General features: G+C 40.2%; 1 protein-coding gene across 3 annotated transcripts in view; it reads left to right on the top strand.

The window, feature by feature from the left end:
- The window catches only part of Polr3b (RNA polymerase III subunit B), a 130,053-nt gene that overhangs the window by 100,969 nt on the left and 11,201 nt on the right, over positions 1 to 17,883 (top strand). For all 3 annotated transcript variants that reach the window (XM_015482813.2, XM_048802616.1, XM_048802619.1), the window contains exons 24-27: positions 6,452 to 6,555; positions 7,182 to 7,348; positions 11,767 to 11,880; positions 16,461 to 16,634. In XM_015482813.2, coding sequence (XP_015338299.1) covers positions 6,452 to 6,555; positions 7,182 to 7,348; positions 11,767 to 11,880; positions 16,461 to 16,634 — 559 coding nt within the window. The remainder of the gene's footprint in view (positions 1 to 6,451; positions 6,556 to 7,181; positions 7,349 to 11,766; positions 11,881 to 16,460; positions 16,635 to 17,883) is intronic.

Here is a 17,883-nt window from a genome sequence, read left to right as displayed (position 1 = left end):
AGTCTAGTCTTAGAAAGGTAGTTTTTCACTTAATCGTTCAGTGTGTCCATCCATCTTTAAGGATGACGCATATGTGGATTAAATGATTTGAAAGATTTATCTTGGATCCTTTCTTTTTCAAAAGAAGTCCCATTATAAAGGTCACTTGCCTCCATTTTGCATTAATAAGTTATTCAGCAACTTGCAAATTAATTTATTATAAGATTTTGATTGAATGTTTCTTAGAAGAAAAGAAAACCCACCCTCTTTCCAACACATCAAAGAATCCTTAAACACTGGCTATAGAGAGGCTGCAGGAAGTTAGAAAATGCACATTCATGTGTGCCAGAAAAGCTAAGAAGAAAGTTTATTTATTAAACAAGGTCTGGTTAAAAATTAGTTTTGTCAGAGCTTTTTTTTAAAATTTTTTTTTCTATATTTTGCTTTTAAAACAGAGAGAGTGAAAAGATCCTGATTTAAAGTAGTAATAATAACAGCACCTTGTACTCATGTAGTACTTGAGACTGTCTAAAATCCTCTCTGCAAGTCTGAGGCTTCAAACAGTCTGGATATCTTTGGCTCCCTCCTCCGCTTGATCCTGCTTGAATGGAAGTTTCTAAGTGGGAGGGGAGACGGGCCTGACAGGGCTAACAGTGTGAGCCCCAAGATAAGGTACATGATGCCCAATGATCCTTCAGAGTTTGAATTGAAAAAGAAATTCCAGGAGCTCTCACTTTTGTGTTAGGAAGTTGGAATTATTTTGCACACATAGATGCCTTATTGTAAGAAGATTTTATTAATTTGCTTTTTAAGAACAAATTTTGATCTTCGATAGCTAGCCTGTAACCCTCTGACCTTTCAGTAAATATCCAACTAAAGCTTTGAAATTAGGGTATTTAGTGTTTTATGGCCCAGAATAAAAATCTCCAATTCTGTTTCCAAATAGTGTAGCCTCAACACATTTTATTAAGCTCTTGACACATTCAGCCGTGTGTATTTTGTAAAGTTCCTATGGCTATTGTTTTACAATAGCTGCATCCAGAAGCATTGTAAGGGTTTCAATTAATCAGCCTTTTGTGTGCCTCAGACTATGCAAATTTATCACATCAAACCATTCAACTGCTCATGGGAAAGCCATGTAAAAACTGTATTGTCTTCTAGCGCCTCCTCTCATTTAGAGTGATGTTTTAATAAGAAAGCTAATCAAGTTTTCTTATGCATTATTTATCTGTTAACATGTAAGGAAGAGCTGAATTAAAATTATGTCAACTGGGATATGGCAAGTGATATGATAGATCTGGAAGTGATTCAACAGCAGAACAAGCTACAGTTTTTGTCTACCCCTTTCCCTGGGGATTATTTAAGGTGGTCGTGTGAAAAATAGAAGGTTAATGCAGTAACTAGAAAGAGGGAAGGGAAGAAAGGAGTAACCACCTGTGTTAGCCTTCACATTTTGATCTAGATATTTCCATTTCTGAATGTTTTAAGGCCCACAGAGATGAGTTTATTCAAAGCAAAACATTTCTTATTTAATAGGAACAATCTTGAAAACCGCCTGTCCACTTCTTTGGCCCTATTTAGGGCCGTATTTATTGTAGTAAGCTATTTTCCAGTAGAAAGCCCCAGCCCCAGCCCCTGTGAAGCTCTGATGTTATTAGGAAGCAACGTTCTAATAAAGATAAAGAGCCTGAACTTGGGGAGACTAGCGCTTCTTTTCGCTTCTTTAGCCAAAGTTAGTGCAAGTGATCCTGCACCATCTATTAATTAGGTTGTTCTCCTTGCCTTTGCTAGCATGCTTCCTGCTGAGAGTAATTTTGTTTCTTATATAATAATAATTCCTGTATTTAAATGGAGCCTTTCTCGAAGGACCAGTAAAGTACCTCTCAGACATTAGCTCATCTGTGCTTCTAACACAATTGCCTTAAGAGGTAGTTGATAATTATTCCCATTAGAAAGACCAAACTCCTAAGGTCCCCAACTCAGAATATCTGTTGAACAGCAGAGTCAGATTAAAGTCACTTGATTCCTTGCTATTCCACTCTCCCTTGGTCTGAGGGCCAAGGAGTAATCATCTCCACAGATGGCATTTCCCCACATTTATAGACTTCATCAACACTGGGTTATTAGGAGGCAGAAGAGCATACACTCCTTACCAAATACTAGCTCTCTTCTTGCACTGTGACTCTACAGAAAAGTCAGAGCATCTTTTCATCTTTTGTTCAGCACAGAGCATGTTCAACTGTGCAGAGTACATGGACTTATATGACAGTTAAGTTTATCTACCAGAAGTAAAAGCAGGTGATTTAGGTGTTTCTTGGTGGTTTCAGTAGACCTTTCTGCCAGATGTGCTCTGTATCACTTAGCGCATTTGAATGCAGAAAGGAGAATTGTATAAATGTGCTAGTTTGAAATATTCCACTTGAATAGTCAGCATAGGCTACCTCTGCCTATCTGATTTTGAAGTCCTAAACCTCTTCCAGTTCCCACCTCCTCATAGTACTTGTGGCACTGCATCTGCTTAGTAATGGCTAACCTGTCCATCAGCAGTTACACATTGAAGTCACATCAGAGACAGCTCCTTTTTTTATTTTTATTTTTTAGTTGTAGATGGACACAATATCTTTATTTTTATTTATTTATTTTTATGTGGTGCTGAGGATTGAACCCAGGGCCTCACGTATGTGAGGCAAGTGCCCTACCACTGAGCTACAACCCCAGCCCCAGAAACAGCTCTTAAATTAAGGATGTCATTACCATTGTCTTCTCTAGTTGTTTGTTGTTCACTTTCCTCTATTGATAAGGTTCTGGAGTGCTTTAATTTTTTCTAACATTTTTCTTCTTAGGTTCTCATCTATTCAAATTAAGGTAGTCCATTACACAGATTCAATAACTAAAATTAATGTTAGAAGAGCCAAAAATGACTTGAATAATTTAGTTACTATTTATAATTGGAAATACTTTTTTAAGAAAATCAAATTATTCTTAAGGCCACTAAAGTCAATTTCTGTGTCACTCTGTGAAGCCACAGAGATGGAAATAGAAAACTGGTGTAGGATCCTGCAGTGTCTGGGGCATGGCACAGTACTGTGACTCTGGGTCTTGACTGGGTTGACACCCACTTATAGCCTCTTCAGAATTCCTACTTTCTTCCTTTTAACAACTTGAAATTAAGGTCAGTGATGATGGAATAATGTTCTGATGACTGGGTATCTGTAGTACCCTTTTTCTCTAACATTGTGAGATTTGGTTTTCTTTTTTATTTGGTTTTTGCATTTGTTAGACGTCTTGAAGATCTGTCTGTGGTCTGATTTCCAGTAGGTCCCAGTGAGTGCACTAAATGTCCTCGGCATGTTGACTGGTGTATTTGCCTTTTACTGCCAGAAGGTTGTGCTATAAACAATGGGGTTGAGACACAGCATGAACCAGGGGATGAAATTTTATTTTAAAATCTGAAATGCTGTGTAAGCATTTAAAGTATGAATTGGTAATTGTCTCACAACAGCTTCCATTAGATATGGTTTATTTGTAGTCCATCCTCTTTTCAGGAATCCAGGGGAGTGTTAACACACTGAAGCGTACCGCATATCATTTACATTTTTAGGCCAGTACTGAAGGAAAGTGACCATAACTTTTAAGCATTCTTAATACTGGAATGGATTTTATGCCTGTGTCCCTGGAGAAAACAGAATTTTAATTTTCCATTGGAAAGTAAGAAACTTCCCCACTTTAAGGACTCAAGTACTTCTGACTCAGAGAAATATCCTTAAAAAAAAAAAGTCTGATTCTAAGGTTGGGAAGTCTCTTTTTGCCCCTAATGAATTCAGCAAAATGCAAACTTTTAAAAATCATCTGTCTAATTTGAGATTCGAGATTGTCAAATTCTGTCTAAATATTTTGTTTTAACTTCTAAGCTCATTATGGCCTCTTTGTGTTAACTCGTATTAAAATCTGTCAGCTATGACTGGTCTCATAAGCACAGTCAGCGGACCAGAATAAGTTAATTATTTACTTGTGTCACTAATGCTCTTCATCTAATGAAATGCACAGCTGTGTTAGATCTGCAGTTGGATGTGTAGCTCCCATTGTCCCCCAAGTCAGCAGAGGGTAGAAGCCGCAGTGATGGAGAGCCCTCAGTTCTTTCTGCTGTTCGGGCTTTCTGTGTCGATTTCATGGATCTTTTATCATTCACTTTCACACAAAACAAACAACACAGGCTGTCTGCTATGGGAACCATCTTGGCATATAAAAGGGTTTTCAGAGCCTAAAGTAATTTTAAGTTAGCGAAGATTTAATTTTTGGCTTACAGGTGCCCTTGGTTCAGATACAGCCAAAGCAGTTCCTACAAGGGAATGGAAAAATCGGAAAGCTACTTGTGTTGTTTTTTGTTTTGTTTTGTTTTTATCAAAATGTCAGAAGAGGGCAGATAAGAAAAAAACTTATCAAAAAGGAGACTGTGTACTAAATATTAATCAAGTTTCAAGGAAAGTTATTAAATATTGTGAGTATTATTTTTGTTTTAGTAACATAACGGAAGTTAAATTTCCTTGGTTAAATGTGACAACTAAAACTGAAAATACAAAGTGCAAGTCATCTCTCTATCCCGCCCCCCGCCATCTGAGTATGTCATGCTTCCATGGTCATTTTTGTAACTTCTATCCCTCACTCCTCACCTTCTCCTGTGGGAGGGTGAGAGGCCTGGTCTACATCCTGAGCAGACCCTGCACCCCTGTGAAGCTCTGCCAAGGGTGGCTCGTTTTGCTTTAGTTTTGTTTTCAAGGATATAGTTGAACCCTCCATCCCCTCACCAGCCAAAATGTCATTCTTAGCCAGGCGTCCCAGGATCAGTCCCTTTAGGAATTGCCGTTTTTAACATTTTGTTCACTCCTATACAATGTTGTTGTCGGTGTACCTAGATTTACAATTTGATCTCTTTCAAAGCAAATTTCCCAGTAGCCCTAGGGTTTTGTCAGATAATTTCAGTGTGGGTAAGATGGATTTTTAGAGGAAAGAAAAGAGGGTCACACACTCTGCTTGATTTAAGTTCTAACACATTGTAGTAGAATTTGAAATAAAGTGAGCTGAATGACTGCTTCTGTTCTTGTAGGAAAGCATACGTTCTTTATAATAAACAAAACCATTTCAACCAAAATGCCAATTAAAATAACTCTGTGCTCTAGAATTAAGCTCCTCAGACCTAATTACATCTTGTTGGCAGCCTCTAGAAATTGGAGTATTAATAACTAATATGAAATAAGTAGATGGCATGAATGGCCATCTTTTTCCCGTAGACTTTAGCTCTTCACAACTATAACAAATCACAAAAATTTTATTTTAAAGTAGTTTGAAAGGCTCAGTGGTACAGTACTTGCCCAGCATGCCTGCACAAGACCCTGGGTTTGATCCCCAGTACTGCAAAAATAATAATAAAGTAGTTTGAATAGTTATATAGAAGCTGAAGTGAGGAATGAAAAAATAAGAACAGTTTTTCAATAGGTGCAAATGGTTGATAACTCTGCACCTATTGATATTGATATAAGATAAAATTCTTTTTCCCCCTGTTATGAGAACTTTTTTTTCTTAATTCAGTGCCATTGTAGACTAGTTTTCCAATTCTAAATTATGTGATTGTGGGTAAAAATCTAAATTCTATTTTTTCTCCTCCTCTCACGAAAAAGAAATTCCAAGAATTAAAAACAACAAAGTCCCCTATAACTTTAGAACAATAATAAGGGAGTAATAAATCACAATTAATTTAAGATAACATCAGTCATTTGCAGAGAATTGTTAGGTTTTTTTGTTTTGTTCTGTTTTCATTCTTAGAATTCCATTTCTGATTCTAACATTTTTCTCCAAGAATGATTTGGCATTTAATTTTCTTGTTTATCTTTACAAGTTCAAAGATTGCTTTTTTAACATGCTGTAAACTATAGGAATTAAAATTCCTTCAGGCAGTATAGGCTCAGCCAGGGAAGCCCTGGCAAGAATCAGCCAACCAACCAGTTCTGTGAATATCAGCCACAGTTTTTTAAAACTGTATTTTACATGCCCCTCTTGTTCAATCAGTTCTGTGTTGGATTCCTATAATTTGGGTGTAGAATCTCACAGATCACAGCCTAACTGGCAAGGAGCAAGATTGTTGCCGACTTAAAGCTTCAGGGACTTCGGCTCAGGTCCCAGGGAATTGCTGCTCTTTGGTCTTCGTGGCACAGGAGGGTGGGCAAGCAGCCTGACAGCATCATTGTGTATCACGCTAGCAGGACAGTCCACAGGCTGTAGTTCTTTTCTGCAAGGAGAGTCATTTTTGACTGTCTAACAGGATTGTTGGAAATTGCTTTTGTTATTCTTGATAGAGACGATAGGGCAAATTTTAAAGCAGTAGAAATAGAGATAGCAGCAGGAAGATCCCAATTAAGTACTGTATTCTTCTTTCTGCCAGTTTGCTTTATGTTGCATGAAATCTTCTCTCCCCCAGGTGTTTGTGGTTTGATCGTCCCCCAGGAGGATATGCCATTTTGTGATTCTGGCATCTGTCCGGACATCATAATGAACCCACATGGCTTCCCATCGAGAATGACGGTCAGTTACCTTTAGGCTTTTGAGAGGCACAGCTTTTAAGGAAGAAAGCAGGCAGTTAGTTTAGTTGTAGTAAGTGGAGGTGATGAGACCCTGAAACTGAATTTTAAAAAGATTCCTTTGACCCCCTGCTGGATAAACAAGCTCCTAGTCCCTGGCAGTTCTGGGCCACTCTCTTCTACAGAGAAAAGGGAGCTCACTTGCACAACTGGAGTCTTCTGAGTGAGGTACTTATTAGCCTTCTGCAGAGAGCCCCTTACACCAAACCTATGTGAGTCTCCCTTTCAAGGCCACTTGGCTGTTCTCCTGGCTCCCCCTCTTACTGGCCGATGGCATTGGACAAATCACTTTATTCCTTTACTTCAGTTTCCTCATCTGGAAACTGAGGGGATAATGTTACCTAACTTGTAAGGTGTTTGAGATGTAGAGAATTACACCATACATGTCAAGCTGTTTCAGTAGAATGTGTCACACAGCAAGAGATCAATGAATACTGCTGCTGTTAATTTATCACTGTTATTAATTGTGGTAGTCCCATATCCTGTTGGGAGAATAAGCCAGAGATAAATAAGCAAAGAGAATTCCTGTACCACAGGGAGGTACTTACTTAATTTGTTCACATCCCACAGGTGGGAAAGTTAATTGAGCTGCTGGCCGGCAAGGCAGGTGTGTTAGATGGCAGGTTCCACTACGGTACTGCATTCGGAGGAAGTAAAGTGAAGGATGTATGTGAGGACCTCGTTCGCCATGGTTATAACTACTTAGGGAAGGACTATGTCACATCTGGCATCACAGGGTGAGTATGCTGTTGAGCCATTTTCAAAAAAAAGGAATGGTTGTATTAGAATAGAAGGTTAAGGGCCCTTAAGGTGTATTCTGTCAGTATACCTTAAAGAGTGTGCTTTGAAACTGGGCATGATGGTGCATGCCTACAGTCCCACCTACTCAGGAGACTGGGATGGGAGGATCACTGAAGCCGCAGAATTTGAGTCCAACCTAGGCAACAGAGCAAGACCCCATCTCAAAGAAAGAAGTATGATTTAAGGTTTAAAGAATAAAACTTTACTGTTTCAAGAACTCTGATATAAGAAAATGAAAATTTAGGCCTCTCAGTGTCACCAGTTGCTGTGTGCGCGCGGAGGAGGACTGAGCTAGCTCGCAATAAACACCTCTTTGCTGCTTAAAGAAAATGAAAATTTAGAAAACTGATAAATTGAAGAGGGCTATTGGAATGGTTATAATTTTAAAAGTAGAAAAGATTTAATTTAACAAAACATGAAACACTTCAATCGTATATAATACAGAGGGTTTCCCTTAACTGTTGGACTTACTCTACATTTATTTAACTATCAGACAATTAGTACTTTGATATGTGGCCTGAGGTCTAAAGTTGTGTTAAACATTTAATATGCGTTTGGCATCAAATGCATAAAAGTAAACAAAATTCCATTGTGTATATATGCCACATTTCTTTATCCATTGGCATCAAATGTATAAAAGTAAACAAAATAGACATGGTCCCTTTGCTTGAGAACTGACCATTTAAATTTGTTATTAGACATTTAAAAATACACAAACGGCAACTTCTCAGCGGGGCCAAATATGACTGCCGCCCCTTGCTGTCATATCGTCCTTCATTGCCCTCTGTAGCACTCATCATTATGATGTGTACCATGTAATGATGCTCCTTGGTGCTGTTGTCTGACTCCCCATTTGAAAGGCACCCACCTTGAGAGCAAGACTGGGCTCTTGGTCTCTTTAGTATTCTAGTTCCCATGCTAGCACAGGGTCTGACACACAGCAGGTGCTCTAGAGGTGCTTGTTTTTTTTTCTTTTTGTTTTGTTTTTTAATTGATTTTTTAAAAAATAAATGACAGCAGAATGCAGTACAATTCTTATTACAAATATAGAGCACAATTTTTCATATCTCTGGTTGTATATAAAGTATGTTGACACCAATTGATGTCTTCATACATGTACTTTGGATAATGATGTCCATCACATTCCACCCTCATTGCTAATCCCCTGCCCTCTCCGTTTCCCTCCTACCCCTCTACCCGATCGATCTAGAGTTTGTCTATTCCTCCCATGTTCCCCCTCCCTACCCCACTATGAATCAGCCTCCTTATATCAGAGAAAACATTCGGCATTTGGTTTTGGGGGATTGACTAACTTCACTTAGCATTATCTTCTCCAACGCCATTCATTTACCTGCAAATGCCATGAGTATATTCTCTTTTATTGCTGAGTAAAATTCCATTGTGTATATATGCCACATTTTTTTTTATCCATTTATCTTAGAGGTGCTTGTTAAATGAAGAAATGCAAAGAAGTAGATCCACCCAAAAATAGGTCTCTCCAAAGTGAAGACAAAGGAGAGATTAGAAGATGCCTATGAGCAGGCGAATATTTGAGATAAGACAGATAATTTAAGCTGAGATGAGGAGGATAGGCCACTTGGAAAGTTTGATACAGAGGAAAAAATATGTTCAGCATCTTTCCAGAGAAAGAAATTAGTAAGTTCTGAGAACTGGAAGAGAGCAGCCAGCTTCCATGTGAGGGGGCTAAGTAGGTTGGAGAGGGCAAAGGCCAGCTCACCCAGCAAGGGCTCTCCCTGTCAACTGGTGAGAAACAGGTCCTTACAATTGTTTTGACTCACAGTGGGTTTTAAAGGATCAAATCAGTTGCTTAAATTAAGATACAGTTAGGTATCTTGTGCCAGCTCAAATCCAGGGACACAGTGCTTATACTGTTGTTCCAAGGTTGTGAGCTCCTTGGGGGCAGGTGTAGCTTGGCTGGAAGCACAGGAGGACAGAGCCTAATTGCAGGGTGCAGAGACTCTCCAGATATCATTAACATGCCCACATCCTTGGCTGTTAAAAATATGGAGTGCTTTTTAAAATGGTCTGTCCAGTAACAGTAGGGATTTCTTTAGGTGCCTCCTCCTCAAACATTAGAGAAAATCACATTTCAGGAAAAGACCAATAGTCCATTTCAAAAATGGTTCAGTAAAATAGCTAAAGGTCCTTATCAAAACACAGTTGTCTTTGATAAACCAATCATCTTAGGCTCCACCCAGAAATAATGCAGGTGTTGACCAGAAAGTATACAAAACCGCAGGACCAATTTGGTGGAGCTTCTTGATTGTATATCAGTAACTATACTGACAGATCTGGATGGTCATATCCTGTGTGCTCGGGCAGCTTCAGTCTATGTCCCTAGCCACACTGCCTCCCAGTCACCCCCAGCCAGAGTTTTCATTTCTTTGCTATTTATCTCCATGGCAGAGTATTTTTGTTTGTTTTTGCTTTTCTTGTGTGGTGCTGGGGATGGAATCCAATGCTTTGTGCATGTTACACAGGCACTCTGCTACTAAGCTGCACCCCAGCCCTCCATAGCAAAGTTTGAGAAGTACTGTTTAGCCTTTTAGTTGAAAATATATATCCTGTGTTTATTGTTGAACATAGTGAGGTGGAAAAATTATTTGTTTATTCTGTTGATAATGCAGTTGCATGGAGCTCCATAAATTCTATGCTGAGCAGCCACGTTACTGAGGATTAGAATCAGTCATTAGAACTAGAAGTAACCTTTGGCTGACCTTGTTTTATAACCAAGAAAACAGAGAAGTCCTCCTGTTTCTGTGCAACAGACCTGGGACAGGAACAGGGTCTCTGGATTCCCTCACCATTGCACCTTCCACTGCATTGTGTGACCCCCAGAGTCTGGTGGGGCTTAAGCCAGCAGAGTGACTTGATGGCTCCTCAAGCCTTTGCTATTGGCGCCAAGGTATTGGTAGTACTCCACTTGGGCATCGCTGAGTATGTGAAGTTGTCTCACTGCTGAGTCTGGGGCTTACTTTGCTCTTCTCAGTTAAGATCCCACTGTGGCTCAAAATGTATTTGTGTGTGTTTCGAGGTAGGCTGGTGAGGCAGGCGAGCTCTGAATGTGAATCCATACTACACCACTCACTAGCTGCGTCTTCTCCTCTCAGATCCTCCTCTCAGACATCTGGAGATTCTCTGCACCCTGGCTTTACTGCTTCATCTTCAGAATAGGTGTGACAATACTCCTTAGATAGTTGTGTGGATTGTGTGGCAGGTAATAGGTGCTTTCTTTCCTTTGAGGAAGGATGTCGCAAATGCTTCAAAGGCATCAATGCCTTAGTTTTTCTTGTTCTAGATTAAAAACAAAAGTTTTTTTTTTTTTTTTTTGGTCAAAGTATGTGTATGTTCATTCTTTTTTTTCAACTCTTACTGCAGTTTTTCTAAAGATTCATTAAATAAGTTATATGACATTTATTGAGCACCTGTACTAGACTATCAGAGGTGCTGGAGCCACAGTGGCAAAGGAGACAGAGAGCTCATCCTTGCAGTTTACTTCTTGTAGGGAAGACAGGCAATAACCAAAGAAGTTATTAAAAATACTATAGTAGCAAAAGGTGAAAGTGCACTACATGTAGAGACAGCTGGGTGGGTGGCAGTGCTGCAGGGGAAGTAAAACTCTCCTTTGGGAAAGGTGATCAGGGAAAGGCTCTCTGAGGTGGTGTGCTGTTGACAGAGTCAACGACCTGATGGGAGAATGTTTCAGGCCAAGAAAACAATACATGCAAAGGCCCTGAGACGTGGACAGCATTTTGCATTTGAGGAATAAAGAGGTCAGCATTGTTGGAGAATGAGCCATGAGAGAATAGAAAATGAATTTGAGGCAGGCAGGTGCTGGATTATGTTTGCTCTTCTGGCTATTATATAGAATCTTGGCAATATTGATTCTTAGTGTGATGAGAAATGATATGGGAAGTTTAGAGCAAAATATCTTTTTGTGATTTACATTTTAGAGGGACTCACCCCTGTTTATTATGTGAAGAATAGATTGTCAGGGTATAAACGTGAAAATAGGGAGAATCATGAGATGGGTTGTGGTAGTCCAGGCAAGAAAGGGCAGTGAGAGGAGAAAATCTGCACACAGCTTCACAACCTCTTTAGCTGCTTTTTGGTATGAAGGATTGAACCCAGGGGCAGTTAACCACTGAGCCACATCCCCAGCTCTTTTTATATTTTATTTTTTGAGACAGGATCTTGCTAAGTACTGTCTTTGAATTTGTTATCCTTCTGCCTTAACCACCTTAGCCACTTGGGCTGCAGGGATTACAGGTACACACCACCATGCCCAGTCCAAACCTAGTTCCTTAACCCCAAACTCTGACTTTTCTTTCAGAGAGCCTTTGGAAGCTTACATCTATTTCGGTCCTGTGTACTATCAGAAACTGAAACACATGGTGCTGGATAAAATGCATGCCCGGGCCCGGGGACCACGAGCCGTCCTTACCAGGTAAGAGAGAAGCACTTACAAAAAGAGTTTATTATGCAAGTCAAAACAGTCTTGCATTTTCTCGATAAGGCAAAAAGTAGACTCATAGAAATTTCTGTTTTCTTGAAATGTCAAAATGTAGGGTATGGGCTTAATAAAAATCATACATACTACCAACATGAAAAAGCAGCTGATCAAAAAACATTTCACAGGCTCAAGAGCAAAGCCACTGAAGTCTTGCCACCGTCTCCTAATACAACCATTTACTGTGTACCACTTTAAATGTGGTCCTTTTCAGAAATTATATATATTAGAAGGTAAGAACATATATACCCACACATATCAGTATATCTGTGTGCACCCATATGAACACAGAAAACACATACATACATTAGTTGGTAGCCCAAATCACAACGTACTTTAAAAAAAAAAAATTATGTCGTTAGAGCTTAAGTACTTATATTTGCATACTTATTTGAATTAGTTTGAGGTCCATGCTTGCCCCAAGGCACCCTCAGTATCAAGCAAAATGTCTGTGTTTGGGTGATTGGGTAAATTTATTGGGAAAGAGAATTGTGACCACAGTTGGCTTTCTGTATCCACAAGTGTAAATTCACAGATTCAACCAACCACAGATCAAAAATTTCGAGGAAGGGGTGGGGGGTGTAGCTCTGTGATAGCACTTACTTGCCTAGCGTGCTGCGTTAGGCAGCTTCTCATCACTGAGCCAGAAATACCTGACAGGAACTACTCAGAGGAGGAAAAGTTTACTTTGGGTGCATAGTTGCAGAGAATCAAGTTCATGGTCAGCTAGTTCCTTTGCTCTGGGCCTGCGATGAGGCAAAACATCATGGCAGAGGGTGTGTCAGAGAAAAGCTGCTCAACTCTTGGCAGCCAGGTAGCAGGGATATAGAGACTTGCAGCATAAGCCAGGGACAAAATATAGTTCCTAAGGTCATATCCCTGTGACCTGCTTCCTCCAGCTACACCCCATCTGTTTATACTTACCACCCAGTAGTCCATTCAGGTTATTAATCTTCAAATGGATTAATCCACTGATGAGGTTCCAGCTCTCATTATTGCTTAAAACCCCTACCTCTGAATCTTGCTGCATTGGGGATCATGCTTTCAAAATATGATTTTCAGGGGATACTCCAGATCTAGACCATGACATCTAGCATGTGTGAAGCCCTGGGTTCAATCCCTGGACTGCAAAAAAGAAAAAAGAAAAAAAAATTTTTGAGGGAAAAAATTGTGTCTGTGCTGAACATGAACAGACTTTTTCTTGTCCTTATTCTCTAATCAATATAGTATAGCACCTGTTTACATATCTTGCATTCTACTAGTATTATAAGTAACATACAGAGACTGTAAAATGTGCTGCGTGACGACATTTCGGTCAATGATGGACCACGTGTACAGTGGTGGTCCCTTAAGATTATAATGGACATGGAAAATTCCTATTGCCCAGTGACATTGTAGCCATGGTAACATTGTAGCTCAGCACGTACTCACATGTTTGTGGTGATGCTGATGTAAACCAGCCTGTGCTGCTGGTCCTGTAAAAGCATTGCACTGAACACTTACATAGAATGCACAATTCCTGATAGTGATAAGAGACAACTATGTAACTGCTTTACATATGCTCTATGCTCTTACCATTACTTTAGAGTGTACTCCTTCTTCTCATAAAATAAATGTACCGTAAAGCATGTATACATGTATGCCATGTATGCCATGTATGCCACTAGCAGCAGCTGTGGACTTCTTGTGTTTACTGGGTCTGTGGACTGCATCATTTCTCTTGTGCCATATTTAGTCCTGTGTTTGTTCTTCACTTCCCTGAGGAGGAGGAGGAGGAGGAGGAGGAGGAGGGAGCTATACTATGTATACACATGCATACACACCCCGTAAGCCTAGATGTGTAATAAGTAGACTGTATCATAGGTTTGGATAAGTGTACTCTATGATGTTCGTACAACAATGGGATCCCCTGACATTGCATTTCCCAGACCTGTACCCTGTACCCCATTGTTGAGCCCTGCATGACTGTATGTGAAAGGTGTGTATAGGTATTATGCAGACATGCAATTTTATAGAAAGGATTTGCCTGTCTGTGGATTTTGTTATCCACAGGGGTCCTAGAACCAGTCCCCTGCAAATTCAAGGAATAACTTTGGTAAGCTAAGTATCACATCTTCTTAGGACCATTTTTTCCACCTGGAGAAACTTTGTCTAGAGAGTGGTTCTCAGCTGAGCTATTTTGCCCCCCACCTCCAACCCCTGGGAATATTTGATGATGTCTAGAGATGTTTTTGGTTGTCACAAGTTAGGAATAGGGAGGGAGGTACTGGTATCTAGTGTGTAGAGACCAGGGATGCTATTAAATGTCCTACAGTGCATGAGACACCCCACAACAAAGAGCTCCCAGCTCAGAATATTAGTAGTGTGGGTGGGAGGAACCAGATGGTAGATGTGATGTGGTCTCATCTTCACATCAGCTTGGACAGTGTCTCAGCTTTTATTTTTCTCATATACAAAGTGGAGGTGATTATACCTATGTCACAGAGTACTGGTATATACAGCAAGTATATAGCACAAACTGTAGAAGATGCTCAGTAAAAACCTGGTCCCCTTCCTACTGGCATTGAGCATTATTTGGATGGTATGTGTAGAAGGAGGAAAAATGGTGCTATTAGTGTTTTTGGTTTTGTTTTTTTCCCAACCAAGAAAGAAACATAGGTGATTTAATCCCTTGAGCTTCAAACTGAACAAATGCACATGTCTGTTGAAATGATAGGCATACATGTGCTTAAAATTGCGGAAAATAGAAGAGAGGTTGACATTATCAAGGTAGTAATTGCCATGGTGATGGGACTCTGTAGATGTCAGTGTGTTTCTCCCTTAAATTCTGATCCCTCGTAGACTTCCATATTAGTTACATCTAAAAACTATTTCAAAGTAACATAACTGTTAAAGCAGTTATTTCTCTGTTTTGCTCTGTTGTATGAAAGAAGTTACTGCTTTGGATTACACATGAAGACTCCAGAGGACAGGGTCTGTGGTCAGTTATCTCAGAGGTTAAACTACAAGTAGAAGGAGCACCTCCTAGGGGTGGTTCTCCTAGCAAATAAAAATGTGTAGGCATGTCAGTTCTGACATAGTGTTAACATACTGTTTTCATTTGGACCTATTTGTAAGATTTTCATGTGTAGACTTTTTTCAGCAAATGATCTTCAACATACCAGATTTCCCATTGTCACTTTCAACCATAAGAACATAGACAATTTTAAAATTTCAGCATGTGTTGGCAGGTACTGTATTCACCTTCATAATACTTTAGGAGACCTGTGGCAACAACAAAGAAGAAAAAATGCTGTGGAATAAAGCAGGCATGACCCTGAGTTCATGGTTCCCTCACAGAACACCCCTCAGAAGTGTCGTAAAATAAGCTAGCCACAGAGCTCACTTCTCCACCCTCCCCCAAGTGATTTGTGTAATCATTTCCAAGGCAGAGTTGCCTAAATTGTTCAGAATCTCTAATTTTATCTACATCTCTGGATCTTGGATTCTTAACCTTTTATTCTTCAACTCAGCATATATATAAACCACACAGTTCATTCAAGAGACTAACAAGCCCTCAAGCTATGGCAGTAACTATTGGAAGCCATTCTTCTTCCAGAGTCTATTCTGCGTAATTTTTCTTGATTTTAAATAACAGAGTACCAAGATATCTCTGGAAAACACTCAAAGGCATTGTTCCCTGATTTGAACATTGCACTGTCCTAATAACAATGATAATGATGGTGGTAGTAATGCTAGGACTGGTGTTTCATGTGTTTCATGTGATTGTACATTAGTGGAGTATTGTGTCATATAATAAATATTATATATAATTATGTTATTTTTATTTAATAACAACCACCAAGTTACTTCTTTTCTTATTTGAGACTCTTTGGTTAGGTATTTGTGTTAGTCAGCTTTCGTCACTGTGGCCAAATACCTGACAAGAACAACTTAGAGGAGGAAAGATTTATTTTGGCTTATGGTTATGAGGTTCACTCCATGGGCAGCCAACTCCATTTCTCTGGGCCTGAGGTGAGACAGAACATCATAGAGAGGGCATGGCGGAGGAAAGCTGCTCAGCTTATGGCAGCCAGAAAGGAGAGAGAAAGGATGCACATACCCAAGGACTCAGGAACAAGATGTGATCCCCAGGGACATGCTCTCAGTGACCTACTTCTTCCAGCCACACCCCACCTGCCCACAGTTACCATCCAGTAGTCCATTCCAATTATGAATCCGTCAAATACCCACTGATGAGGTTATAGCCCTAGTAATCCAGTCTTTTCACCTTTAAACACTGCTGCATCATCATGTGAGTTTTTCAGGGCACAGTCCAGATCTAAGCCATAACATTACTCTTAAGTGCTTTTTTAAAAAGGTAAGGCTGAACAGCATGCTCAAGTTTCCTGTACAATACATGACCAGATCCAGGTGAGCCCTGCTCCAAAGCATCATGTTCTTAGTCTCTATGGGGTGCTGCCTCCTTGTTTGTTTAATATGGTAATAATATATTTGTCCAATAACTTGTTTCAAAGGCAGCCCACTGAAGGGCGATCTCGTGATGGTGGCTTGCGTCTTGGAGAAATGGAACGTGACTGTTTAATTGGCTATGGAGCCAGTATGCTTCTGCTAGAGAGACTAATGATTTCAAGTGATGCCTTTGAGGTTGATGTCTGTGGGCAGTGTGGACTTCTGGGGTATTCCGGCTGGTAAGTGGATATAGTCTCTTATGTCATACCCCTTTTCTCTAAAATCATAGTTCAAGAATTGTCCCTGGATCATACCCACATGTTCTCCAGTCTTGGCCTGTAATCTAGGGTGTCCTCCCTATCCTTGCCTTCCTGTGATTGGGCATTCTGTGTGTGTCATCTGTCTGCATAATGATCTGTTTTCTATACCATTCCCAAGGAATAGAGACTTCATCTTCTTTTTAATATTATCTCAAGTATATTTTACAGCCCTATTCTCCTGAAAAACTCCAAGAAGATACATTGTTAGATGTTAGAATTTACAATCTGTTCAAGAAATTTTGTAGGAAAATTGTGTCAAAAGTCCTTGTTTTTATCTTCAGACACAGTGAACCAAATATGTTGCCTCAGGTCTTAGAGCAGATGGTGACAGAGCCAGGACCAAGACCTGGTGGCCTGATCCTTACCTGTAGTGTACTCCAGCATGGCAAGCTGCTTCACATTTGAACTGTTCACTTCATGAGGGCAGAAGGCATGTCTGTCTCAATCAGTCATTCAGCAAACTTGCGGAGTATCTGCTATTTGACAGACAGTGCTCTGGGCTCCAGCAGTACAGAGTTAGCAAGGTAGATGAGGGCTGCTTAAAAAGAGCTTATCTTTCATTCATTCTGACCATGTGGTCTTGTTGATCTTCACTTCTTCAGCCTGGGATTTGGTGGGTGCTTCATAAAAAAATAATTGATAAATGATAACCCTGCATTTGTCAGATTGCCAATGAGTAATGCAGTTTATAAAGAAATTATTTTTGGTACACAAAGGCCAGCTTAGAGAATGACACTCCCCAGTTTGTTTGTGCAATAGCAGCACCTTTCTATGGTAAGTGGTTCTGCTCTGCCACCAAAGAACATGAAGCTTTATTTAAGGTTATTCATGACCCCACTCGTCTCCATAGGCAAGGGAACCTGTGGTGCCCAGTCTCCCCTCCCTCTTCTGCTGAGACAAGATCTAGCAGAGTGCAGGCAGGGATGGGAGGTAGCCACCACACCCTCAGCAGCCCTCAGCTGCCCTCTCCAAAGCTGCTCTTCCTAGGAAGGGACCACCCCCACAACAGTGAGCATTCAATGCCGGGCTTTAGGAGTACACAGGCCATCTTTTCCCCCACTGAGTCCTTCCCAGAGCCTCCTTCCCAACCTCTTACCATCCTCAGCTGCCAATGTCTTGATTGAATAAAGCTGATGAAGAATCAGAATAAGGGGGCTTCTGAGGACAC

The sequence above is a fragment of the Marmota marmota genome, unplaced genomic scaffold, assembly GCF_001458135.2.
Source record: "Marmota marmota marmota unplaced genomic scaffold, marMar, whole genome shotgun sequence".
In the NCBI taxonomy this organism is placed as follows: domain Eukaryota; kingdom Metazoa; phylum Chordata; class Mammalia; order Rodentia; family Sciuridae; genus Marmota; species Marmota marmota.
Note: the sequence above shows the minus strand (reverse complement) of the source record. Positions and strands in the feature narration are given on the sequence as shown.